The sequence below is a fragment of the Phyllostomus hastatus genome, unplaced genomic scaffold (genome assembly GCF_019186645.2).
Source record: "Phyllostomus hastatus isolate PE091 unplaced genomic scaffold, TTU_PhHast_1.1 phas_contig_98, whole genome shotgun sequence".
Taxonomy (NCBI): Eukaryota; Metazoa; Chordata; class Mammalia; order Chiroptera; family Phyllostomidae; genus Phyllostomus; species Phyllostomus hastatus.
The window spans coordinates 890,680-917,149 of NW_025333999.1; the positions used below are offsets into that span (position 1 = coordinate 890,680).

The 26,470-nt window shown below is 50.8% G+C and overlaps 1 protein-coding gene and 1 non-coding gene across 14 annotated transcripts in view; both read left to right on the top strand.

Annotated features, from left to right (window-relative positions):
* The window catches only part of DNM2 (dynamin 2), an 86,150-nt gene that overhangs the window by 51,440 nt on the left and 8,240 nt on the right, over positions 1–26,470 (top strand). For 4 of the 13 annotated variants that reach the window (XM_045853327.1, XM_045853320.1, XM_045853313.1 and 1 more), the window contains 10 exons: positions 4,403–4,538; positions 5,937–6,004; positions 6,624–6,762; positions 9,039–9,125; positions 11,770–11,840; positions 13,171–13,200; positions 15,416–15,467; positions 16,383–16,394; positions 20,291–20,404; positions 25,661–25,770. In XM_045853327.1, the coding sequence (XP_045709283.1) occupies positions 4,403–4,538; positions 5,937–6,004; positions 6,624–6,762; positions 9,039–9,125; positions 11,770–11,840; positions 13,171–13,200; positions 15,416–15,467; positions 16,383–16,394; positions 20,291–20,404; positions 25,661–25,770 (819 nt within the window). Of the gene's footprint in view, positions 1–4,402; positions 4,539–5,936; positions 6,005–6,623; positions 6,763–7,931; positions 8,071–9,038; positions 9,126–11,769; positions 11,841–13,170; positions 13,201–15,415; positions 15,468–16,382; positions 16,395–20,290; positions 20,405–25,660; positions 25,771–26,470 lie in introns of all 13 variants that reach the window. The other 9 variants (XM_045853325.1, XM_045853318.1, XM_045853321.1 and 6 more) reach the window with 6 other exon arrangements.
* On the top strand, positions 5,200–5,306 carry LOC123828632. Its single transcript, XR_006787478.1, has one exon. It is a non-coding gene; the product is annotated as a U6 spliceosomal RNA (small nuclear RNA).

A 26,470-nucleotide genomic window follows, 5' to 3' on the forward strand; every position in this document is an offset into this window, starting at 1 on the left:
CTTGACTGAGCAGAGGATAGGAATGGCCCAACTCAAGTGCTCACAGGTGCCCTCTGGCTGCTGCTGGGAGGACAGACGAGGGTGAGAGTTTGACCCTGTATTAGCTGCTTCTGCCTGGTCTCTTTGGATCCTCATACTGACTATTGAGTTCAGCTCAGAACTCTGGGAGATCTGCCACAGCTTTGCAGCTGCGAGGCAAGGGAGCAGGTGTGCCCCATGATTTCAGGCTCTCAGCTGGGGCTCCTCCTGCCTCTGCACTGTTGGTTTCTGCCCTGTCAGGGACACAGCACTGCAAGGACTTGCCTAGAGTGGGTTCCAGAAACTCCCTAGCTCCAGAAACTCCTAGCTTCCAGTAGCTCATATGGCAGATGGTGGCATGCACAAGACACCTACAGGCACACCAGAGGGACATTGCTCCCATGACCATCTTAGGTCTGATGTCTCCCCACTCTTTCAGTCTTGTGACAATGCATGATGGTGGGGTCAGGATGAGAGTGCTTTTTTTATGCTCAGATGAGCTCAGCTACATTCTGCACAACTTTCCACATAGCAAACACAGACCCTTTGCAGACTTGAAGAGGAGATTTGGTCTAGCATGTGCTGTAACCTAGGGGTAAGCCTGGGCCTGCTGGGCCTCCACCAGCTAGCTGGTGACCATGTCTCTCTGAACTTTGCTTTCCTTGCCCCTAAATAAAGATGGCAGCAGCTGTCATCTCACGGGGCCATTGGTGGAATTTGTGAAAGTGCTGCTTAGTGCTGCTTTAGAAGCCCTGGGCAGAACTGGAGCCAGGGTTTAGCACATTGTCATTTTTCACCAGTGCCCTGCAGGGCCCTGCAGCTAGTTTTAATATCATTGTGGAGATGCACGGTTGTTACCTGCAGTTTCTCAGAAGGGCTGGGCCTTTCTTCTTTAGCATCTCATCCGCAGGTCCCAACTTCTCCTACTGGCTGCAGGCCGCACAGACAAACAGGGCCCTGCTCCTTCCTTTTTTGTTACTGTTGTCCCTTTGAATGGTTTATTGTATGACTTCCTTAGCCTTTATTATAACAATGATGCAAGGGGACTGACTGAAAACTTCCTCCTCTGTACCCTGGTTCCCATCTTCAGGTTGTTGCCTTACAAGAGAATAAGAACAGTTGACAGAAACATCATTGAGAGCCTTCTTTTTCTTATGGCCACCTGGCCTATCCCACAGGTTATTCCTGTGACCCAGCATTTGGGTATTTTTTCCTTCAACAGATGCTTCTTGAATTCATTGTTGAGTGCACATGTGAGGATTCCAGCAGGGGAGACTCCTAAAAGAGGGGTCGCTAGGTTGAGGGACACTTATATTTTAATTGATATCACTTAAATGAGTTTGACAGCAGGGGCGTCAAATTCACTTTTACCATGGGCCAGTTCAGTCTCACGGTTGCTTTCAGAGGGCTGAATATAATTTTAGGACTGTATAAATGTAACTATTCCTTAACAGTTAAGCAAGAACTCAGCGCTGTCACCAGGTAGAAACAAGGTGCCAGGCCAGATACAACAAGGTGGAGGGCCGGATTTGGCCCGTGGGCCTTGTGTTTGCCACCTGTGACTTCCAGGACTTCCAGAGAGGTATTATTGGTGCCCATGACTGCAGATCTGCAGGTCACTAATGGGCACATGCAGTATGTGGCTCACAGGAAGCTGGTGATGGAAAAGCTAACTGTTTTTACTTTCATCACCATTACTATGATGAATTGTTCTGTATCTCTATCTTTTCCCCCTCCTCCCTGCACAGCTTGGTCATCAGGCCAGGTAATATGCAGTTTCCTTTACCTGCCAGCTCCATCCTGTGACTAGAATGCAGGTCGCTTTAAAGCCCCAGATAGGTTCTTTACACAGGCAGAGATGATGGGGGCATCTTTCAGATGTGTTCTCCATCTTCAGCTTTTGTGCTTTGCACTTGGATCTCTCCCCTTCTAGAACTGGAAACAGGAATGTCCATTCCCTAGATGTGCAAGTGTGACTGTACACTCGCAGCCACTCGTGTCTGGTGGCTGTGGTCATCTATAGATACCTCACCTGCACTGGACATGGCTGTTATCGTTTGCTTTGGCTTCTTTGACAAAGTACCACAAACTCGATGGCTTAAACATTTGAAATTTATTGTCTCACAGTTCTGGATGCCAAGATTTTTGAAATCAAGGGTCAGCAGGGTTGGTTCCTTCAGGAGGATTTTGGTGGTTTGCTGGCAGTCTTTGGTGTTCTCCATCTCTGCCTTCATTGTCACATGGCTGGTCCCTATGTGCGTCCACATGTCTCCTTTTTCTAAGTCACATTGGCTTGGGGCCCATCCTGCTACAGTGTTACTTCATCTTAACTAATTACATCTGAAGTGACTCTTTCCCACTAAGGTCACATTCAGAGGTGCTGGGGGTTAGGATATTGACGTGAATTTGGGGGACACGGTTCAACTTATGACAGTTAGTAAGGGTGCTCTGTGAGGTCACCTTGGACTCCAGTGGCCCTGGGAGACTGGCACTCATGTGCTGTATCTTCTCCCTTCTGAAGCTGGTGGCAGATGGCCAGAGTCTCCATCCTGGCCCTGATCCACTCTCCTGCTCTCATAGTGCTACTAAGCCTTTCACAATTTTTTTGGCTTTGGGGTTTGGCCCACCATTCATGGTCCCCTTTCCATGTGCGACATGAACATAGGGGTGTGTGTATCTCTGGAAAGGAAATCCAGTATGCACACCATTTGCTGCATGTGGGCAGAGAGCTTCTTGGGATCTGGGACACCCTGCCTCATGCCCTTGCCACTGCAAATGTGGAGGGAGAACCCTCTTCACCAGTGGCCAATCCTGATCTCCCCAGCAGTGCACGAGCATCTCCTGTGTTTGCTTAGAAGAGCTGGACTTCTCTCTGCCAGAGCACTTCCGGCTCCATGCTGCAGGCCCAGGGTGGGAAACTCCACGCAATACAGACACATCTTGTGTTATTGTGCTTTGTGGGTACTGCATTTTGTACAAATTGGAGATTTATGACACCTCTGTGTCATGCAAGTCTATCAGTGCCATTTTTCTAATAGGCTTAGATGACGGTTAGCATTTTCTAGTAATAAAGTATTTTAAATTAAGGCATGTACGTTCTTTTTTAAAAAACATGATGCTATTGGAACTTATAATAGGCTGCAGTATAGTGTAAAAGCAACTCATATGCACAGGGAAAGAAAAAAAATTGTGTTGCTAGCATTATTCCAATATTTACTTTATTGATGTGGTCTAGAACTGAACCTGCATATCTCTGAGGTCTGCCTGTGCTTGAGTAGACCAAGAATTTGGGGGGCAGAAATAAGAAAATGATTAAGGCAGACTGTGCATGGGACTGGGGAGCAGTTAGAAATGCTAAGGAAAACCAAGATACGAATAAATGTCTTAGATCTTTGCTTTGCTCACATTGTCACAGGACTAACTAGTTATACTTAGAAATGCTTTGTAAGGGCTGGGCTGGCTTCTAAGGGGCTACTCATGGTAATATCACATTTTGTCAATTATGTGGCACTTTGATTTCTCTAAATTCAGGAGTTTTAGGTGAATTACCATGAATAGCCCCTGGCGCATTTTAGGATCATTGATTTCTTGAAGCTGATGAAATCTAGAAATTTCTGAATCCTCATAATGACCCTGTGTGGAGATGCTGGTACTATCAACCCACTTTCCAGATGAAGAAACTGAGGCTCAGGGACAAAGCTATCCATCCAGGGCCTCAGCCTGTAGTGGTGGAGTGGTGACTCACATGTGTTGGCAGGTGGTAGATACCAGCAGCAACCACCCAAATTGTGTGGAAGGACTTCCTTTTCACTCCGTGGTGCTATTGGATTAGGTCACGCCTCAGGGCAGAGGTGAGGTCGTTAAGCTGTGACCCCTGCACCTCAGTCTTATCATCTGCAAAGTGGATTAATGTGTGCCCTCTTCGTTTCAATGAATGATCATAACAGGCCTATAGAATGGGCCTGGCACGTAGCAAATGTTTGCCACCTGCAGCTCCTGAATTTTGTTTGTTTTGACCTACACATAGATTTTGCTGCTAAAAATGAAAGAGGAAACTGAACCATGGTTTGACTCGGGACATAACACTGCACCTGTGTCAAAACCTCTGCTTGAGCCTTGGCTGGTATGGTTCAGTAGATTGAGTGCTGGTCTGTGAACCAAAGGGTTGCTGGTTCGATTCCCAGTCAGAGCACATGCTGGGTTGCAGGCCAGGCCCCCAGTAGGAGGTACTCGAGAGGCATTGACACATTGATATTTGTCTCCCTCTCTTTCTCCCTCCCTTCCCCTCTAAAAATAAAAATAAATAAATAAAATATTTTTTAAAAATTATTTAAAAAGAAAAGAAACCTCTACTTGATGTTTGGGTTTTCTTTTTTCCTCATAGGATGGTCCAGCAGTTTGGGGTGGACTTTGAAAAGAGGATTGAGGGCTCTGGAGACCAAGTGGACACGCTGGAGCTCTCTGGGGGCGCACGAATCAATCGCATCTTCCATGAGCGGTTTCCCTTCGAGCTGGTGAAGGTAGTGTAGCCAAGGCTGAGCCTTCTTTTCCCTGGTCAGGCACCCTTCTGCTCAGCCTTGAGCCTAGCCTCCTTCCAGATCTTGAGGTCTTGAACCTCCAGCCTTTAGGCCTGAGCCTGATGTGGGCAGAGTGTGGCCTGGGGAAGATGTCCTCAGCGGGTTTCCTTCCCTGAATAGACAGTTTACAGGTTTCTGGCAGGTTGTACAAAAAGTTTCATTTTTCTCCTCTGACAAACATCAGTACTTGTTCTTTGCAAGATATGTAGACAGTAGTGGGAACCTCATGTCCCCAGCATGTTGAAGAGGGGGGAAAAAACAGGTTAGGAACCCAGCGTTAACACATAGATAATGTTGTGATATCCTTTCATATGCAGCTACACATGTGTGTCTAGATGTGTCTATTTGCATAGATCTGTAAGGATTCTCTTGTAGTTCTTGGTGCTAGGATTTGAGAGTGGTTTGTTTTATTTTTTAATTTGCTTAAACTTTTACTTTTTACTGTGACCACATGTTTTTATAAGAACCAGTAAAGTTTTTTCAATTAAAGATCAAAAGCTAAAAGCAGGAAAACCCACATAACCCTAACACCCATAGGTGACCTCTGTTAGCAATCACATGTGTGTTATTTCAGTTATTTCTATGCAAACAGAAAGCCCCACCTGTGCTTGATTCAGCAGCACATATACTAACATTGGACCCACACAGAGAAGATTGGCACAGCCCCTGAGCAAGGGTGACACGCACATTCATGTAGCGTTCCATATAAATAAAGAAAGCAAGCCCCCTTGTGCATAGAAACATGGCATATATATTCATCCAAACTTGTGCACATATATGTGTGTGTGTGTGCATGTGTATGTATATATATTTTTTAATACTATATGCCCTGCTTTATTCATGTGATGGCCATCTTTCAAAACTAGTCATAAACATTTCATGCATTGTCAATGACAAAACAATATACTTCATGTATGTTGCATTATGCATTTAACCAGTCTCTCTTTGTTGGACACTTAGAGATGTTTGGGTTTTTTCCCACATTTTTCAGCAGTTAGGAATAGTTCTGTGAATATAGCTAATTCTTTAATTCCTCTAGATAAATTTTTAGAGCATTTAAAACTACCAGCTGATAACATAGGTATATTTTTGGAGGTTCTTGATTTGTACGACAAGTAGCTCATAAAAAAGTTTATATGAGTTCGTGTTTTGAAGACAGCTAGAGTGTTAGTATTACAGCATCCTTGCTGATGCTAGGTTTTAATATTTTAAACTTCAACCAATTCAGTATCCTCCTGTGTGAATACAAATGCACACAGGAAGCAACACTGCCCAAATAATCATGTGTTCTGAAGGTGGTCCAGGTTCGTCCTTGCATGTGTTTGGTTTCTCTGTTCTCAGATGGAGTTCGATGAGAAGGACCTAAGACGGGAGATCAGCTATGCCATAAAGAACATTCATGGAGTCAGGCAAGTTCTACAGGGAGAGTCACCATTGTTCCCTTCACCTTTGCGGTGCCACCCTGCAGCCAGTTGGTCCCCCCAGACCTCTGGGTGCCCCAATCTTGAGGTCTTAACAGGGTTCCTGAGTATCTCTCAGTAGCTGTAACTCTCTCCAAGGGCACCTGAGGGTGGATGTACTCAGTCCTGTGTGACTGTAATGGGCCACAGGGTTGTCTGCTGCCCTTGGATTAAACATTAACTTCCCAGTCAGTTGGCATGAGCCCTAGTTACCATGGACATCTAAGAAAACTCACTGCGTATTTGTCCTGGGAGGTGGGGGTGGGGAGCCAGACCTGAGCATGATCATAGGAACCCAGTGTTTATCCCCCTCACAGGTTCCCCTAAGCCTCCTGGGTCTCCTGCATATTCCAACAAAAGTAGCCACTCCAGCTGTCTGGTCTCACATCAACATGGGGGTCCTCAGGTTGCCCTAGGGGGTTCCAGGTAGTGGACATGGGCATCTGACCCAAGACTTGCCATGACCTTGGTTCTTTCTCGGGAACCCAGCCCATGCCTGTGAGATTGCTGACCATGCTTTGTTTCTCTCTGACTTATCTCCCCTGCCCCCGGGTTTGGATGGTTTTAGGACTGGGCTCTTCACCCCGGACCTGGCATTCGAGGCCATTGTGAAAAAGCAGGTCGTCAAGCTGAAAGAGCCCTGTCTGAAATGTGTCGACCTGGTTATCCAGGAGCTAATCAATACAGTTAGGCAGTGTACCAGTAAGGTATCGGCCCTCGGTGGGGACCTTGGCCATGGAGATGGGGTCAGGGCTTTGGTATCAGGCTCCCAGTGCTGCTTCAGCCTGTGCTCCATTGTGCCTCCCCCGCCCCCACACTGCCTCGGTTTCTAACAACATGGTAGCTTCCCAGAGGCCAGGGTGGGGGCTTGTCAGCTTGGGTACAACTGGGGGTGGGGGGGTGCCAGGCCACCAGGACTGGCCAGACTGGTGGGCAGGGCTCCCTGGGACCCTGATACCAAGCCTAGCATGTGTCTGATGGAATTGGGGGTGTCATTGGGCTGTCGCTTTGCTACCTTCTGGGAAAGAGAGGGACCCCGCATCAGCTGCTGGAGGCCAAGCTCCCTGAATCTCCCTGTCTGTCACTTATTGAGTGATGCCCTTGGGCTTCCCTGTAGACAGGATCTTCTCTGTCCCCAAATTACTGAGAAAGGCCCAAACGCCAATGCATAATGAGGGCTTGGGTCCCAATGTCAGTTTGACTCCTAGCTGCCTCCTCTAGTTCCCTTGCAACTCTCAGGAACAGTGCTGTTCCCCCAGGTATCTAGTCCTCAGATCCACTGGGCCACAAGTGCCTATGTGTCTAGGCCACTGCCTCCCCCCAGCAAGATGTGCTGGGTTCCCCCGAGGGTCTGGTTCCCAGGGCAACATGCTTTGGCCAAGCAGCTGAGGCGCTTCCTGGTGGGCAGTTTTTGCTTGCACGTCCACGATGGCCACAGAGCTCTGGGTCAGCCTTCCTAGGCAGGGGTTTCTGCTTGGGCCTTCTGTTCTCAGTCTGGAAAAGCCCACATTTGCTTCTTAAGCTTCTTCCATAGGAAAAGGGAGGGGAAGAAACCCAGATAGGTTTGGAGATTTTCATCCTGGAGCTCATTGTCACAGATGTGAGAACTCAAAGCATCTGCACACCCTTAGCGTCTGCACCATGACACTGACCCTTAGCACTTCCGTAATTAAACCCCGATCAAGTCCACTCCTCAGACCCAGGTTGTCTCTTCGATCTGAAGCAGCTTCCGGGGCAAATGCGGGCACAGGCTTCACCATGCATGTCACTAACCAGCTGACTCTCGTTTCTCTCTTTCTCTGTCTCCTGTCCCGGGTGTGTGGCCTGCACTGTCCCTGGGTATCTTTCTACTGGTCCCACCCTCCGCATGACCCAGGACGGGGCTCTTCACCCCTGATATGGCCTTTGAAGCCATTGTGAAAAAACAGATTGTAAAACTCAAAGAGCCGAGTTTGAAGTGTGTTGATCTCGTGGTCTCAGAACTGGCCACGGTCATTAAAAAGTGTGCTGAGAAGGTAACAGAAGGTTTCGTTCTTATCACCCATGCATTTGTCCCCATCTTCTCCCTCTGTTGTTAGTCTTAACCCATGCATCTGGGAAACTCTGCTCGGATGGACCCCGCCCCCATGGTCCACTTGTCACTTAACAATATCTCAACTTGGCATTTGCAGACAAAATGGGACAAGTTGGATCACATGGGTGTTGTACCTTTGCAGTTTGGGCTCCTGAAGGGGCAGGGAGGCCTAGCAGGCATTGGGGACGAGAGTCAGTGCCGTTTCCAGGGCCCTTAGAGAAAGGGCGTCTCTACACTCACCCAAGCCGTAAAACATTTCAGTGTGCAGACCTTCATGTTCTTATACCATGGGACATTTACTAGGTTTTCATAAAGGAATTTTGACAGTCTGCTCAATTTTCAACTTGTGGACTTAACCCAAACTGCAGAAGGTGGGCTCTTCATGTGTTTGGTTTGGTTACTGCTGCAAAGCTTGGGCTCTGGGGGCGTTAAAGGAATGGATTTCAAAGATGAGATGATGAGGAACAGCTTCCTACAAGGGGGTCCCTCCGGGATAGATGGCCCAGATGCCAACCCACCGTCCTAGAACAGTTGCTACGTGCTCACAAGCTGAGCGAGAGCACTCGCCCCAGTGACCAGTGGCTTTAACTAGTCAGTGTCTTCGCTTTCACCCAGTGCTGGGCTGGAGGGGAATGGCTGTCACCTACTTCCTCTGCTATTTTCCACCTCTAAATCGCATTTTCAAAAAGCATCTTTGCTTACGCATGGGCGCCCTGTCACTCTCTCAGGCCCACTGTCCCCCCACTGTCCCTTTGTCTCCCAGATGGAGCAGCTGTGAGACAGGAGTGAGGTGGGGATTCGGTGGGCCTACCCCATGTCACCCACTTTCCCCCATGTTTTCAATGTGGTTCACATTGCTTCCTAAGCCACGAGGACCCAGCCAATGCTGCCACTCTGCTTTCCCCCCAGCTCAGCTCCTACCCCCGGTTGAGAGAGGAGACAGAGCGAATTGTTACCTCCTACATCCGCGAACGGGAGGGGAGAACCAAGGACCAGGTATTGGCTTTTAGTTTTAATTTTCGGATATCATTTGGTTGTAGGAAATCTTGAGTGTAAAGTTCTTTGAGTTTGGTTTTTATTATTATTTTTTTATGTTGAGAGTGCGTTTATGAAACATAGGGACAGTGAAACAAGGAAGGGCTTAGGATAGAAGAACAAGAGAGCCTAGGCAGGTGGGGGAGTGAGTGGGTGGGGAGAATGGAGACAACCGTACTTGAATGACATTTTGATAAAAACAAAAAAGAGGCAAGCGGGGCTGCTTTGACTCACTGAGAAGTCAGAGTAAAGGGACCTTGGAGAGAGGCTCATGGGGTTAGCCCGGGATGAGCTGCCGCTGCCTGTTGCCATTGCAAGTCTTGTGGGGTCCCTTACAGTTTAGGAGATGCATGTCTGAGAGGGAAAAAAGGCGTAGACATGCTCCTGAGAAGGAGAGCACCCCCAGTTCTTTGAGCTTTGACACATACATAGAGTAACCACCACCTCAATCACAATACAGAACCATTCTGTCATACCCCTGAATTCTCCTTTGCCCCTTTGTCATCGACCCCTTACAGATCCCAAAGCCCTGGCAACCACATGGCTGCTCCCTGTCCTATGGTTTTGCCCTGTTTTTCCAGAATGTTCTGTGAATGGTCTCCTGTACCACATAGTCTTTTTTTCTTTAGCTGACTTATTTTAGAGAGAGAGAGGAAGGGGAAGAGAGAGAGATATTCATTTGTTGTTCCATTTATTTATGTATTCATTGGTTGGTTCTTGCATGTGCCCTGACCAGGGATTGAACCTGCAACCTTGGAGTCTCAGAATGACTCTTAACCAACTGAGTACCCAGCCAGGGCTGCATAGCCTTTTGATTCTGACATCCTTCTCTCAGCGTTATATATTTAGCATTCATCCCTGTTGTTTGTGGTTGTTCCTGAAGTTTGTTACTTTTGATCACTGAATGTGTAGACCACAGCTTGGTTATCTGTTTGCCTGCCAGAGGACATTAGGGTGCTTTTTCTTTTAATTTTCCTGTGAAGACCATCCAAACACACACAAAGGTAGAGAGTGGGACCCCTCCAATCAGTCACAGTGGCAGTGACTGATTGGAGGGGTCCCACCTATCTTCTGCTGAGTGCACTCAGGGTCTTTATTCTGTCTTTATACCACCCAACACCTGGTCTTAGTCACTTTCCCCCAGTTGTCTGCTGTGATCTCTTGGCAGCTGTTTGTTTAAATCAGAACTGAAATAAGCCTATGTGTTGTATTTGGTTGTGATACCGCCTGTTGAGAATGGTTCTCTCCCCTTGACACTGATGAAGAAGAAACTGGCTCATTTGTCCTTCACTGTCCAATCTGTACCTTATTTCTCTTTGCTTCTGCAGCCTAGAAGCTGCATCAAAAGTGTGAGAGATTCCCATTTGTTTTGTTGTCAGTGTTGTCAAGGATGCTGCTGTCCCTTCCAAACACACCACAGTCCCTGGTTCCCTCCCTGTCAACACTGCTAGGCTTGATCCTCTAGCTCCAGGGGAATGGGATTCAGGCTTCATAAAACCGGCAACAGTGGATCCCATGGTCGGAACACCCCAGCATTTTCCAACAACCCCACACCATCTGGCCTAGCACCCAGTCTGTTTTATGCTTGAGGGCTTGGAGGCACTGTTTAAGGGCATGTCCCTCATCTGAATGACATCCCAACTTCTCTGTGCCTGTGTGTGTGTTTCCTTTTAATGTCTTCATCTGGCCACATTTTCTTTGCTGTTTAAACGTAGCACTTACGAAATGGCAGGTACTAGCCAAAGACTTTATAAATATTGTGAATTCCTCAACCCTTTGAAGTGGGCCTCTTGTGCCCCTATTCCACAGTTTGGTAACTTGGGGCTCAGGGTCACACAGCAAGACAGTGGCTGAGCCAAGCCTGCAGCCCAGGTGGTCAGCCCCAGAGGCTGTGTCTGTGACCACCATGCAGGGCTGCATCAGTCTGCTCTGTTGGTTTAGTCTTACTTAGTGTGAGTCCTTGATATCTGGAAGCACCTGTGTCCCCTTTCTCCTGCCGATGTACTCCAGAGTGTGTTGGGGGTAGGTGTATGTGTGACCCCTGTTCTCCTACCTTGAAAGCAGCATGGTTCTGCACCATCCCCCCAACTCTACTCCCCATTCGAAAAGTGTTCCATCTGCTTCCCCTCCTTCCCTTGCTGGGCTCTATACAGATGCGTCTCAACTTATAATGAGTTTATCAAGATATAACCTCATTGTAGCATCCTTATAACCTCATTATAACTTGAAAATATAGTAAGCTGAGAATGCATTTAGCACACCCAACCTACTGAGCATCATAGCTTAGCCTAGCCTACTATAAATGTGTTTAGAACTTACATGAACCTGTGGTTGGGCAGAATCATCTAATACAATGAATACATTATAGAGTGTCAGTTGCTGGCCCTCATGATCACTTGGCTGACTCGTAACTACAACTTGCTGCCCAGCATCATGGGAGAGTATCATATCATGTATCACTAGCCCAGGAAAAGACAAAAATTTGAAGTACGGTTTCAACTGAATGCTTATCATTTTCACACTGTTATAAAATAGAAAAGTCATAAATAAAATCATAGTAAGTTGGAGACCATCTGTACTCACAATGTCCCCTACTTTCCCCCAGATTCTTCTTCTCATCGACATTGAGCAGTCCTACATCAACACAAACCATGAAGACTTCATTGGATTTGCCAAGTATGTACTGTTCAGGACAGCGGCGATGGGGTGGTGCCAGTCCACTCTCAGTTGGGATTCCCTGGGTGGGCTGGGTGTCTTGGGATGAAGTTTCAGGAAGGTTGCCTGGATTATTAGCAGCCCCATTGCCATTGTTCCCACTGCATCTCCTATGGGGCACTAGTGGTTTAAGGAAGAAAGTACAGTCCTGAGGTCAAACTCCTGAGGCAAGGACAAGACTAGCCAGCGTCTAGTGCTTCCTTTCCTGAGGAACTTCTCAGAGCCTTTCATAGACTCCTGTGCAGTTTTCCCAGACTCTCCATTCATACTTGGCCCTTTCTCAGAGCATCTCATGGGGTCAGGGCTGCCTAGGGTCACCATGGCTTCCATTTATACACTGTAGACTTAAAACTAGAACTTTCCATGGAACCCGGATAAGAGACTAGAACAGGGAGCTCTTGATGTTGATATAAATGCTCGTGGTTTCAGGCATCCTCCCACTGATTCCCTCAGCCCCTGCACCACCCCTCTCCTTTAGTGAGCTTGGGCCTTACATGGATTGTTCTGGTGGCTCACAAAGGTTTTCTTTCTTGAGTCCAATGGAATAACAGACCATTGGTAGCCAACTGCCTTGTATCATTTAGCGAATATTGCTGGTGTGCCTTCTCTGTTCCAGGCCCTATGACACAGTGGTGAGCAAGCACAGACCCATCCTCAAAGGAAGATCTCATGCCAGGGACAGACATACACCCAGACAGTTAGGACACAGTGTGGTCAGTGCCAGGGCAAGGGCTGTGTAGGGCCTGTGGGAGTCCAGCGGTTGGCCTTTTGGCATGGTCTTGAGGGTGCAGGGAAGCACCTTTGGTGGGGGGGTCTACTAGAGCCCGATCTTGGCCTAGCAGGCTGGAGCGAGAGGGTATTTCTGTCAGAGATCTCTCTGTGGGGCTAAGTGGTTACCAGGTAGAACATTTATCAATGCACTCAACAGTTGATTGAGCCGCTGTTCTGTGATGGGCACATGGTAGGTGAATGAATAAGGGCCTCGTCCGAAACTTCAGGCCCCGGCTGTGCTGTCCCTGCGGGGGTGGGCTAGGAGGCACAGCCCATGGGCCACCCTGCAGGCGGCATTCTCAGAGGCTGGGGAGCAACCCCTCCTGCTCCTGTCCCCAGCAGCCAGTTGTGTGTGGGCTGAAAACACTGGTCCTCCCTGTTCAGTTTGCTGCTGTTTTCCTCACCTTGATGTCTCTGCTTCTCACACTTCATCCACAGTTCCTTCTCACAATCTCTCCTGTTTTTCCTTTGACCACTCCACTCTTTCCTCTGGATTCCTGCGCCTTCCCACCTCCCCCAGCTGTTACTATACTGAGCAGCTGGTGACCTGGTGGGTATTGCCTGCTGTGTGCCTTTTCCCTGATGTGTGAACTGCTGGGGGCGGGGCCCAGGGTGCCAGGCTCCACCCAGCCCAGGTATAAACCAGGGTCCCAGCCCTGGGTGGGATATCCTAGGGTCCCACTGTACAACCCTGGGGCACTGTCTCAGAGCCTTTGGACTAGGACCATGAACAAGCCAGACTTGGGCCCTGCCCCTTCAGAGCCTATAGGCTGGGGACACACTGTCATTGAGAAAACTGTCACAAGGAAAATGAAAGCTGGAAAGGAGGGTAGATGAGGAGTTGTGGGAAAGGGGGATAAAGTATGCACCCTGGAGAGACCATCCTAAGGAAGTCCTGACAGCCAGATGACAGGTACCCCAGAGAGCGTTGGAGACAGGGAAGGAAGGCTGAGAAGCCAGGAACGTGAGGAGACCAACACAGGGGGAAGTGGGAGGTCAGGCCCCATCACCAGGAGGGCTCTTGCCGGTCTAGGGTTGGACTTTGGATCCCCCGCCCACGGCAGTGCGAAATATCCAGTTTGGTGCAGGCAAGGGGGAGGTGCAGCCGTGTGGGTGAGCAAGCCAAGAGGCCCTTAGGAAGCAGTATATGTGGAATCTCTAGTACCCAGACCGTGTCACATGTGGCTTGGCTTGATTCTGTCTTCTTTAGGCACTTCTGACCAAGCTTCTTCCTTTGCTTAGATGTTCTGGGATCCTATCCCACCGCTCTCTAAACACTAAAAACGGGGCCCAAGGAAAACACCCTATAATAAACCCATTGAATATTAGGTAAATTATTGGATATCAAGTATTACCTCCATTGTTGTTGTTTTTAGATTTTATAAATAAATCTAAAGTTTTAGAGAGAGGGGAAGGGAGGGAGAAAAGAGGAAGAGAAACATCGATGTGCAAAATAAACATTGATCAGTTGTCTCTCCCACACCCCCAACGAGGGATTGACCCGCAACCCAGGCATGTGCCCTGACCAGGAATCAAACTGGTGACCTTTTGGTTGGCTGGCTGGTGCTCAATCCACTGAGCCATATCTGTCAGGGCCAACCCTCATTCTTAGTGTTCAACTTCTACTGCCCAAGGAACAGAAACTTATTTCATTTGTGCATGCGTGCACACACACACACACACACTCAGCTTATCCAACAGCCAACTTGATTTTAAGGTAAAACTCCAGAGAGCAACCCCTGCCAGGTGGTTCAGTTGGTTAGAGCACCATCTTGTATTTGGTAAGATTGTAGGTTCGAACCCCAGTCAGGGCACATACCTAGGTTGTGGATTTAGATCCCCGGTCGGAGCATGTACAGTAGGCAACCAATTGATGTTTCTCTCTCACTTTGATGTTTCTGTCTCTCTCTCTTTAAAAAAAAATTAATAAACATATATCCTTGGGTGCGGATTCAATAATTAAAAAACCCAGAGGCAGTCAGTACAAGAATGAAACAAGATAGTTTGCCTTTTCATATTGTTCTGAAAGTTCCAGCTAAAGCAATACAATAAGAAGATAAGACATTAGTATGAATAAGGGAACTAAGTAAGTGTCCATATATAAATGCATGGCTTTCATCTGTACTTACCATTTCCTGGCACAGACTAGCCAGGAAACAGAATGAATAAAGAAGAAAAGAGACCTGGGACTGTAGATAAATAACAGACCTTGTAATAGAAACACACTGCTGACCTTGGCTGTCCTCTGGGTTAGGGCAGGAGCTATCCAAGATGAGTGAAGTATTGGTGAGCAGCTCTCCCACGGTCTGATCTCTGAGGTCTGATAAAGACTGTGGTCAAGCTATTGTACTTAGGTCTTGGTGCCCAGGTTAGGAGTAGGAATTGAGAGTGGGAGGAAGCCTCAACTTTTTGACTCCCAAACAGCCTGACACTCAACCGTGGTAACTTCCAGCCATCTGGGAGTCCAGCTTCTCATGCCCATCCTTGGAAGCTCCATCACCCAGTGAGTTCTGGAAATAGCTGGTGCTCCCAGGAGTGGCAGAGATCAGGGCATAGACGCCTTGGTTTAAGTCCATATGTTTTCTTGTTCCACAAGCCCAAGCTCTTTCCTTTAAGCAGCCCTTCATGTGCAGGGTAGTTTTGCTCTAACTCTGCCCTTAACTGGTGTCCTCCTGTGGGAAAGAACCCCACCTGGGCCCTGAGGGCTCTTGCTCCTTTTCCCTCCCAGCATCTCACCTGCATGCCTCTCTGTGCTTTGGTTTCAGCGCTCAGCAGAGGAGTACTCAGCTAAACAAGAAGAGAGCCATTCCTAACCAGGTAGCCATCCCTCGGGGCCACAGCTCCACACTTGGGGGTTGGGGGAGGAGGGCACTAAGGAACCATTGAGCCTTGAGATGGCACCTGGCGTGTGCATGCCCCACCAGATCTTCACCCCTCAGCCTCTCAAGTCCACTTAGGTTTTGATGCTTTGGGAAACTGGTCTGAGAACCAAAGCTCTGGCAGGCCAAGGGGGAAGTTTTGCAAGGCTCTGTCTGATAAGGCCCTATCTGAACATCCAAGACCATGGTTAGAGCTTCACCCACTCAGGGCAGCCCAGTCATCCATGGTGTCTGCAGCCAAATTGGGTTTTTGGCCCCAAAGACTTGGAGCCTGTGGGAGGTGGCATTGTGACAAGCACTTCTGGAGAGGCCTGTGGGGTGATTTGACCGCACACCTGGGGAAACCCTAAGCCACACACAGGGGTTTCTGCCTTGATGTTGTGCTCCAGCCAGAGGCCTGTGAAATAAGAACAGCTTTATATTTACCAGTATTAGGTACTTTTTCTTTCTTTTTCTTTTTTTTTTAGAAATTCATCTTGGCAAAAATTTCTACCAATGTCCCCTGCTTCTCCACATCATGCAGCGGGGGTGGGGGCTCTGCTATTTATCTTGCACGATTATAGAGCCCTCTGGAAAAGAAGGGTGTGATCACTGCATGATTTTTTTTTTGTGCTTGTAGATAATATGTATGTTGTTGCTTTTTTGTTTTGGGAGATGATAATGAATTAAATATTAACATCATGAGTATAATTAATAGCATGTAATTTTTTTCTTTTGCTGTTTTTTTCTCTGCTCTTCTCTCCTCCCATTTTTGTTTCCTGCTTTTTCTCCATCCCCTCATGTCCCTTATGTCTCTTTTCCTCCACTTGCTCTTCTTTGATTTACCCACAATCCTAACTTTGCATTTTCAAAGGGGGAGATCTTGGTAAGTACCCACTTAGCGTGGTAGCAAATATTAGAGAATGTAGAAGTGGTGGAGATCCCCCACCCCTTAACATTCCCTTCCTCTCTAAAAAAAAAAAAAAACAAAACTAAACTAAAAGTCAAGCTAACCTAACACCCCCCCCCCCCCCAACCTGTGCCCAATGTCACGTCGTCCTGGGCATTAGCTGATTCACGCAGACACTAACCCGACCACCCTGGTGGGAGGCCCACCCCTCCAGCCCATTCCTGACATGTTGACTTGGTTTCCTGTAGGTCAGGGATGGCAAATAATTGGCTAATACCCCTCCCCTCCCTCCTCACATCCCTCTCAGGGAAAATTTTGCTCAAGCTCTGCTGGAACTTCCACTGCTGCCACTTTGTCTCCAGTGCGAACAGCCCCATGCAGAAAATTTACCCCTCCTGAGCTCATGCCAGACATTACTAATTGATCTAGCACTCTTTCCCTTGTGCTTCTCCCCTGTCATGTGCCCATGGCAGACACTGCTAACCAATCCTGGCATTCTCTCCTAAGCATGCCACTACTTCCCATGCTATGGCAGATGTGACTAACTGCCCAGGGAAATTTTTTTCCACACAATAGCTTTGTATGTGACATACTCCCATGACAGACATGACTAATTGATGAGGCAACTTTCTATTGGATGCGGCCACTATCCTGCCTCCATGGTAGATACATGATGGATGGATTAGGCTGTCCTGTTCTACTTGCCCCCTTTGCCTATGGCAGACATCACTTGTTGATCCCAGCATTTTTCCCACTGAACCTAGAATTCTTATCGTAGGACTTCAGGCAGCTCCTACTTGTTGATGGGAGTGGCCCCCACATGAGTGGTATTTGCCATCCCTGTTGTGGGTTATACTTCCTCTCCTTGTGTGGCCCAGCCCAGCGGGGAGCAGGTGCTGTTCACGTCTGAGAGTTGAGCTGTTTTCAGTATGTCTGCCTCCAGGCAGCTGGCTTCAGCCCTAGCCCTCCACCCTGGCGAGCATAGCCTGGGCCTCCAGCCCGAACAGCTTCCTCCTCTGGGATAGTCTGCCACCACCTGCCACTGAGGCACTGGGTCCCACTGCTGCCCTCTGGCAGGCATCTCCTGGAGACCCTAGGATCTTGCCATTTGTGCCCAGGACCTAGAATTCTCTTAGAAGACACAGAAAGAGGAATGAATTGTCCTTGGTCCTTACCCCCGATTCCACTTTCCCACATGTCACTTCCAACATTCTTTGAACTTGAATGATTTCCTGCCTCTAAACAGCCCGGGGGCCTGGGTCTCCCAGCCATGGTTTCCTTATCTGTCTTGGTGACTAGGGCTGGGACCCTCATCTGGGAGGAGGCTGGCCTGTCCTGCTGGTGGGCCCCAGCTCTATTGCTTCTTGCCCGCTGCCCATGCTGTCCCTGGGGCCTGTTCTCCCACCCCAGCTTGCCTGTTGCTGCACCCCATTGAACGTGAGAGCCCTGCCTGCCTCTTCAGTCTCCCCTGCCCACCGCATTCCTGTCCCACCTCGTTCTGAGCCCAGTCACCTTGGGCACAAATCTGCCTTTTGGATGAGTAGGCCCAAGTGCTCCTGTTTCTCTAGACTCGGCACCTGTCTTTGCCACCCACAGCTTGCACCTCCCCAGGCTGAGGTTCTGTCTCTGACCCCAGCTGAGCTCCCATAAAGGCAGCTCTCTGGGTAGCTGAAAGACAGCTCTCAGGGGCTTCTCTGGGTCTGACTAGCAACTTCTACCCCTGAGACTCAGGTGTGTCATTCCTGCCGTGGCCCTGCCTCATGTACACATACCTTGCAGCACAGCCAGGGCCCTACCTGCCAGCTCAGACTGCTACTGACTGAGGGTGGAGTCAGATAAGCCAGACCACCAGGGAGGGGGTGGATGGGTCACAGCTGCCCTTTGGATCCAGACTGGGCCTGAGAGTGTGCAAGTCTGCCCATGGGAGGATTTCTCTGGTGAGCACCAACAGCCTGTCTTTCCACTGCCCTGATCTTCCCTCCCCTGGCTGTCAATCAATGACTGACCTGAAGGTTAGAGAGAAATATCCACTCTGTGGGCCTGGCCAGGACAGGCCTTACCTACCCCTGGGGGAGTGAAGGAACTGGTATAAGCAGAGCCCTGGAGCTCTGGGGCTGGATGAGGTGCAGGGGCTTCTCCCCAGGTCCTAGGCAGGAGTGCCCCAAGCTTGAGTATAGAGACCATCCCTGCCCCCAGCGTGACCAGCCTTCCTGCTTTATCTGGGACTGAGTCTATCTCCATGACTTGAGACTTTTAGTGCTAAACTGGGGGTCCTGGAAAAAATGGGGTGAGTTGGTCACCCTGCTGCTAGGGAAGATACCATGACCTTGATGGGGCTAATAGCCTCTGCCCTCTTGCCCACCAGACAACCTATGGCTGAGCAGGTGCCAGATGTCACTGCTCCTTATTGGCAGAGAGACTCCAAAATGCTGTCTCATCCCAGGGAGGGAGAAGCCTATGCCCTCCACTTAACAAGGGCTTCCATGTGACGTCTCATGCTGTCTCCAGCCTGGGCAGAGGCTTCTGCATGGTGCAGTGGTCTCTGGGTGCTCTGTGGCTACCTCAGTCTTTACGCTCTGAGACCAAGAGCCTAAGTCTGGCCCCAGGAGAGGAGAGGGCTGGGGGCTGGTCACTCTGTTAAGATTGTGCAGGCCTGGGGATAGGTCAGAGTGGGCAGGATTTGGCCCCTCCTGGTAGCTACCCACTAGGAAGGCATAGGGGTCCCAGAAGCATCCCCTAAGCCCCATCTAGAGTGCTCCTGCTCCACGCCAATCTGGGCTCCCAACACCAGCTCTTCCTAGCTGTTTGTGGCCACTTGCAACCCACCCTCTGCAGGTAGGCCTTGGTGGGGCTGATAGTCTGTTGCTGCCTTGGCCCCAGGCAGCACTGCCTGTGCCTGCACATGCTGCCCACTGCCCCAAGGACCCCAGTCCAGAGTGATGGGGGCTCTGGCCCACACATGCCTCTATGGCCCAGGAGGCTGCCTATGTTTAGCTGTCAGGTGAGTTCCCCACACAGGCCTGGGTTCTGCCTCTCACTCATGTGGTACTGCCTGATGACCCCTGCCTGATGACCCCCATCGATGGGGTCTCAGCCTGATGTGTCAGGCAGAGAAAACTGGGATACTGGGGCTTGAGTCCAGCATGGAGAATATTCCCTGCAGGTCCCCTGGGCTCAGACCTTCACCCCCAGGTCTCTGGATGGAGGCATCCCTTCATCTTCATACTATGAAAAGAACTCGTGGGGAAGGGAGCCCCCAGGCGGGGGCCGTCAAAGCAGGTACTTGTGCCCCCTAAGCATCTGCCCCAGCAAGCTGGGGAGATGAGCCAGCAGAGGAGAGAGCAGAGTGAAGGCTGCAAACTCAGCCTCTGCCAGTGGCTCCTGAAAGAGGAAAGAGAAAGAGCTACTTCATTGTGTGGATGACTCCTCCAGCCTTCCACTAATAGCTACCTTCCAGAGAGCACGAGGGGAAGGGCCCAGTGGCACCCTCCTATCCTAATTACAATACTTCCAGTGTCACATTCCATGTGACATGGCCCCACACACAAGCCTGGGATTCCTTCCCTGGGCCCCTTTCATCAGGCATACCTTTTGCCATCTGTGCTAACTCAACCTAACCCCAGGGGCCACATTCCCTGTCACCTCATCCTGGGCGTGTGAGTGAGTCGGCGACTGTCCACCCAAGTTCCCCACACTGGTGTCCAGTGGGAAGTGATTGTGGCAAAATGAACTTGGGTTGGCTATCTTTGGGCTGGAGGTGTCTGCCTTGGTCCCTGGCTTCCTACCTTGCTGGGGCTCAGGCCTGGCTGAAGTGCTGGGGGTGGGCTGGGCTGGGTGGTGTGTCCTCCACTGAACCGTGCCCTTCTCCCCAGGTGATCCGCAGAGGGTGGCTAACCATCAACAACATCAGCCTGATGAAGGGTGGCTCCAAGGAGTACTGGTTTGTGCTGACGGCCGAGTCTCTTTCCTGGTACAAGGATGAGGAGGTAAGTGACTGCTAGGGATGGGGCCATAGGGTGAGAGCAGTGGTTGCTCACTTGTCACTCACTCACTCACTCACTGTTCATTCAGTTATTTCCTCATTCACTGACTTGCTTACTGGTTTATTCAGGGAAGGTTCTCTGAGCACCACTTCGCCTCAGAGCTCACCACTGGGATGGTAACAGCCAGGGTTGGAGGATGTGCCAGGCATCGCACATCCTGTTCCAGCCCCTCATGGCTCGCTGTGGGGTCTAGCCTAATGGAAGAAAGGGGGATGGGGGAGGGAGCCACCAGCAGGCCAGAAACTGACTCCAGCCTCCAAAGGCACAGCAAGGGGAGGTTCTGGTGCTCAGAGGGAACGCAGCCTGGGATCAAGGATGCAGGCTCACAGCCAGGCTGCTGGGCTGCTGAGGCTCCATGGTCTACAAACCACATGGGCTCAGCCAGGCTCTTAGCCTCTCTGGGCCTCCGTTTTCTCATCTGTGAAATGGAAAGAATAGCCTCTAACTACTGTGAGGTGCTTTGCTGTAGTGTCTCTTCAGAACATGACACACATGCCTGTCCTGATCAGGACAGAGGGACAGCACCAGGAACAGTAGCCACAGGAAGCAGCACTGCATGCTGCTCCATGACCTGCGGGTGGGGTGTGAGCTGTGAGTGAGGGCACTCCTGTTGGGTCCCCTCTCTGCCTCTGCTCTGGTCTGCCCTTCCATCCTGACTGGCCCATTTCTCTCTTAGTGGAACAGGTAACTATGAAGGCATTCCTTAGGTTCCTATTGCTGCTGTCATGGGTCGAGGTTGCCAGTGAGGGGCACTGTGTTTCTCTCATTTTCCTTGGTTGCCTTCGGAGAGACCCACAGGCTCTTCCTGTTGGCCAGAGCAGTGTTAGATGTCTGTGACAGAGGCCCAAATCAAGGCACTTGCAAAGGCAGAAGTCCGTTTCTAGTATGCATCCTTGGTGAGCTTGGTGGCCCTGTGTTGCAAGGCTGCCCAAGACCTCGGCTTCTCTTTTTCTGTTGCTGCCTTCGCACATGGCTCCCCTCATGGTCCAAGATGGCTGCTCCTGTGCCCATCACCATGTGGCCTCTAGCAGTCCCAAGAAGGGAAATAAGGGTGTCACAAGAACATGCATGCTTTGCCCTGTTCATGTGTCTCTGACCAGGACCCAGTCACATGGCCACTGTGTGTCCTCATCTGGGAGGACATAGCCAGCAACCCAGCCCAGGTGCCCTCGGAGAAGTTAAGCTTCTCTGGTCACCCCTGGAGCCTCCCTTCCTGGTGGTCCTTCCCTCAGGGGTTTAGGAGGACCCCCTTCAGAAGTGGCCCGCACCAGAGGCCTCACTGGCAGCTGACTCCGGCCCAGGATGGGCAGGCCCAGGCCCCGTTGTATGTATTTCCACCCAGGTTCAGAGACAAGGCAGGTAGAGCTCTGCTGGGGCCCCTGGCTGGCCCTCTGAGGTCACCTCTCTGTGGAGGATACACTCCTCCTCCTCAGGAAACCCTCACACTTTGTCAGTAAGAAAACAGGCTCCAAGTAGTGACTTGCCCTGTGTCACAGAGCAGAGAAGGGGCCCCATGGGTGGGTAAAGGGTACCAGCTCCCTGACCCAAGACACACCTCAGCCACAGCCTGGACCAGTGCCCCACAGCCCAGGCCAGGTGTGTGTTCCTCCAAGGGAAGGTGTTTGGGGGCAAAATCACCCCACTTCCACGAAGCCAGACACACACCTCTGGGTGTTCCAGGTACCTCAGGAGCTCTGAGTCCCCCAGGGTGAGGGACCCTATCTAGACGGCTATTTTTAAACAAAGGTAGGGGGTTGTCCAGGACACCACAGCTTTGTGGGTTTGGATGTGGAGGGAGGGCGAGACCAGGCGTTCCTCAAGGAACCCTCGTGGCCACATCAGCTCCCTAAAATGGCTGGGTGAGGGGTGGGGTGACGTTTTCACATTTTTTCCCTCTCTGCCCCCACAGTCTGAAACCCAGCCTGCTCTGAGGTTTGTCAGCTGCCAGGCAAGCTTAGGGCTGGTCCCTATCTTTGGGGTTGGGGGTCCCCACGGCCTGGTGCCGACCTTGGGCAGTTGTGGAGGGGCTTTGGTCCCACCCTCAGCCTGCTTCACTGCTTGTCGCCATTGCAAGTCCAATTTTCTAAGCTTTTCTCCTTGAACTTCAGGAAAGGCCCTTCATTTACCTCACCTGGGGGTTGAAAGCAGGAGCCCCAGACTCTCCCTTGGGGCCCCAGAGGCAGGGAAGTGTTGGGAGGAGGGTTGAATACCCTCCGGCAGTAATGAGAACCAGCAGGCCTGTGTGAAAGGGGCCTTGTGTGTGCCCCAGACACAAAGCAGGCTCAGCTCAGTAGGGCTGGGGGGCGAAATTCTGTGCCCCTGCCCAAGTTAGGATCCCAACCGCAACCCTCAGAGTCACACATGGCAGCCACCCCCGGGGCCAAGCCTCCTTAGAGAAGGCTCAGAGAGGGGCAAGATATGTTTCTTTATTTTAATAAATAAACAAGAAGAGGTAGTTACAGCAAGAGGTAGGAATAGGGGGATGGTTCAGCCAAGGCCCTCAACCTCACAACTGGTGTTGGGGCTCCCTCTGCCTTTCCCTGGAGCCTTTTCCCCCACCCGGGCCCTTCTTCTGGACTCCAGAACCTTCCATCCAGGTCTCCACCCCAGTGGGAAATAGGGTGGTGGACAGTTACACTCACCTCCAGCTCTGCCTCTCTGTAGAATGGCAGCAAGCTTGGGGGGGGCCCTGTCCCGACGTGCTGCTGGCCCTAGCCCAGCCTAACCAATGTGCAGACTACTGTACACATTCAGAGCCCCCTGAACAGGTAGTCTGAACACTGGGTTGGCGGAGCTGGCTGTCCATCCTGCGGGCCCCCCAGGCAGCGGCAGGGCCACCGTGCTTCAGCACCTCTGAGCAGGCGAGGAAGCCACTGCTCCACCCGTGACAACCCGCTCTAGCTTTTCTGACGTGGCAAGGCTGGGCTGGCTTGCATCTGGAGAAAGTTGTGGGTTTTCAGGAAATCCTAAGGCGGGGGGGGAGGTTGGGAAGGAGGGTTTGAGTCCGTGGCCTCTTCGTGCGGGAGACAGTTTCCTTGGGGGTCTGGGTGGGGGCGGGTGCACACATGGTTGTGTGCACGCATGCGTGCGCTCTCTGGCAGCATCAGGAAGGCAGCCGCTGTGCTCTGGGCGGAATCTTACTGTAAACAGTTCCAGATGTGGCGTCTCGCTTGGAGTCCAAAAGGACTATGACTCAGTTACTTGGCCTGGCTGGCTGACTAGAAGCTTCCTGCCTCATGACACAGCAGAGTGGGGGCAGTGAAGGCCTTTCCATAAACTTCCAGTCAGGAACTCCTGCCCTGGCCTCTTCCAAAGCTCCCAAAACTCCCTGGTACCACTGGTAACACTTTCTTCACCACCCTTCTTCCCTTAGGCTCCAAGTCTGGGGCCTGAATGGGAGGGTGGGACTCCCATCTTCTGGGGCACTGGGCCCCTCTCCCTGCCTCACTGATGCTCAATCTGGAGGCCTGGAGAGCCTCTGTCCTGCTTCCTCCCTGTCCAGAGCTTGGTAGGCTGATCCTGGGACCATGAGAAAGAGAGAGACAAAAGAAGTACTGCCTCTGGGGGTCAGCACTTTCACATGGAGAGTCAGTGCTCACCTCAAACAAGGAGGGCAAACTCCTGTCTGCCTTTGACGGAGGCAGAGACTGAGGCAGAGTGGAAGTGGCTTGCCCAAGTGGCTTGCACATGGTTAGGGAGGGCAAGCTCTGCTTCCAGTGCCAAAGGACAGCCCATGCACATACCAAGCCTGACGCAAACTCCTGCTGGTCTGTCTGTAGTCCTGAAACTCCAAGGCGGCACGCATTCACCAGGGAGCCCCGTCCATCACTGCACTGTGGTTGCTCTTGAATTTGTAAGCAGCAGCCATGTTGGGCTTCTTTCTGGGGTTTTCTGCCACACAAGGACCTGAGAGGTGGAAAGAAGTTAACTGCTGGGTGAGGGGGCAGGTCTCCCAAGTCACCCAGGAAGTGAAAGGCTGGCAGAGCTGAGGAGAGAACCTAATTTGGGGTGCACGTCCCTCTGTGGCCCACTGCACCTGCTGTGTGGCCCTGACAGCCAGTTCCCCTCCCTGAGCAGATGCATCCCTGGTTGGGCTGGGGGAGGGTTCCGTGAGCGGGTGGAGGAGCAGTACTTCATGTCAGTCCTTGGTCCTTAAGCTGCTGTGGGTCACCTGGGTGTGGGAACCAGGAACTCTAGTGCCATGCTCTGGTTTCCTGTTATGAAAACCCAGATAGCAAGTACCTGCTCACGCCTGGCTACTGTGAGGACTAACAATGATGCACTGGCCCTGTAGACGCTTAGCCAATGACTGGTGAGCATTGGGTTCCAAAGTGCTACTTGCCAAGCCCATGCTCCTGGCCAAAGGACCCATTCCCCCTGGGCTGCTTCCCCAGCAGCTATCAGTAGGTACTTCCTAAAAGGAACTTCCCTTAGGAAGTGAGTGACATGTGTCCTCTGTGGCTTTGGGGCTTGGGCATCAGCTCCTGGATCATCTGAAACCCCAGCCTTGCTCCTGATCCCCTGCCTGCCCCTCTCTGTGCCTCTGTCTCCCTCTGTAAATGGGAGCACAGTGGTAGCTCACTTTCAGGCTCGTTGTGAGGTGGTATCTGAGTTTACAATTCATTTCCTCAGCCCAGAGGACAGAAGTGGTTGGAATTGGGGAGAGTCAGAGCTGGCCAGTTTTGAGTGTCCCCTGCGTCAGCAGTATCCAAAATGGACAGGAGTCCCTGCCCTCCAGGAACTGAGGAGTCAGTCTGGGTGACAGACTGCAACCTAGTTCAATAAGCAAGATAGAATGTTGTGTTGTGTTGTGTTGTGTTGTGAGGGGAAGCACCAAGGGGAGAAGTGGGGCCGGGAGGGTAGTGGGCTGGGGTCAGGGCAGGTGTTGCCAAGTGGGTCCCCTCTGCACAAAGACGTAGAGGATGCAAGGAGGAAGCCACGGAGGTATGGGGCATTCAAGCAGAGGTCCCAGATTGCAAAGGTCCTGGATAGGAGCTAGACTAGGATGTTCAGGAAATGTTGAGGAGGCCGGCGTGGCTGGGCCAGGGGGCAGCAGTGATGGATGAGCTCATCTGAGTGCAGTGGCTAACACGGGACACAGCAGTTGTTGGCAATAGTCCTTGCAGCAGAGTCCAGCCCTGGGCAACCTCGGGCTTTCAGTTAAATAGCACAGGGTGACCCGTGCCCTTCTGCCCTCAGGAGAAAGAGAAGAAGTACATGCTGCCTTTGGACAACCTCAAAATCCGTGACGTGGAAAAGGGCTTCATGTCCAACAAGCATGTCTTCGCCATCTTCAACACGGAGCAGAGGTGAGCACCATGGGGTCCTAGGGTGGGGACCTGTGACTTCCATGAGTCATTCAGCAGCATCCACTGAGCACTTGAGGTGTACTTATAGTCTCTGTACTAGGGCATCACATTCTAGAAGGGGAGTCAGATGAGAAACAAAAATGCCAGGGCACTTTCAGTGGGTGGTCGAGCAGGGACTGGGATGAAATGATGTTTAGCCCTGGAAAGGTCTAAACAGAGGAACAGGACCTGACTCAGGTGCTCGCAGGCGCCCTCTGGTGGAGGTGGGAGAAGCAGACATGGGATCCTGGCCCGGTAGCTCAGTTGGTTAGAGAATCATCGAGATACACCAAGGTTGTGGGTTCAATCCCCTGTCAGAGCACATACAAGCTCAACCAGTGAACCCTTGGTGGTCTGGTTCAGTGGACTGAGCACCGGTCTGCAAACCAAAAGGTTGCTGGTTCGATTCCTGATCAGGACACATGCCTAAGTTGCAGGCTATGTCCCCACTTGGGGGTGTGCAAGAGGTAACCACATATCGATGTATCTCTCCCTCTCTTTCTCCCTCCCTTCCCCTCTCTAAAAATAAATAAATAAAATCGTAAATAAGAACCAGTGAATGCATCAGTAAGTGGAACAACAAATGTATAATTCCCTCCTTTTATCTTCTCTCTCTCTCTCAAAACAATAAATAAAAATTTAAAGAAAGAAGAAGAGATAG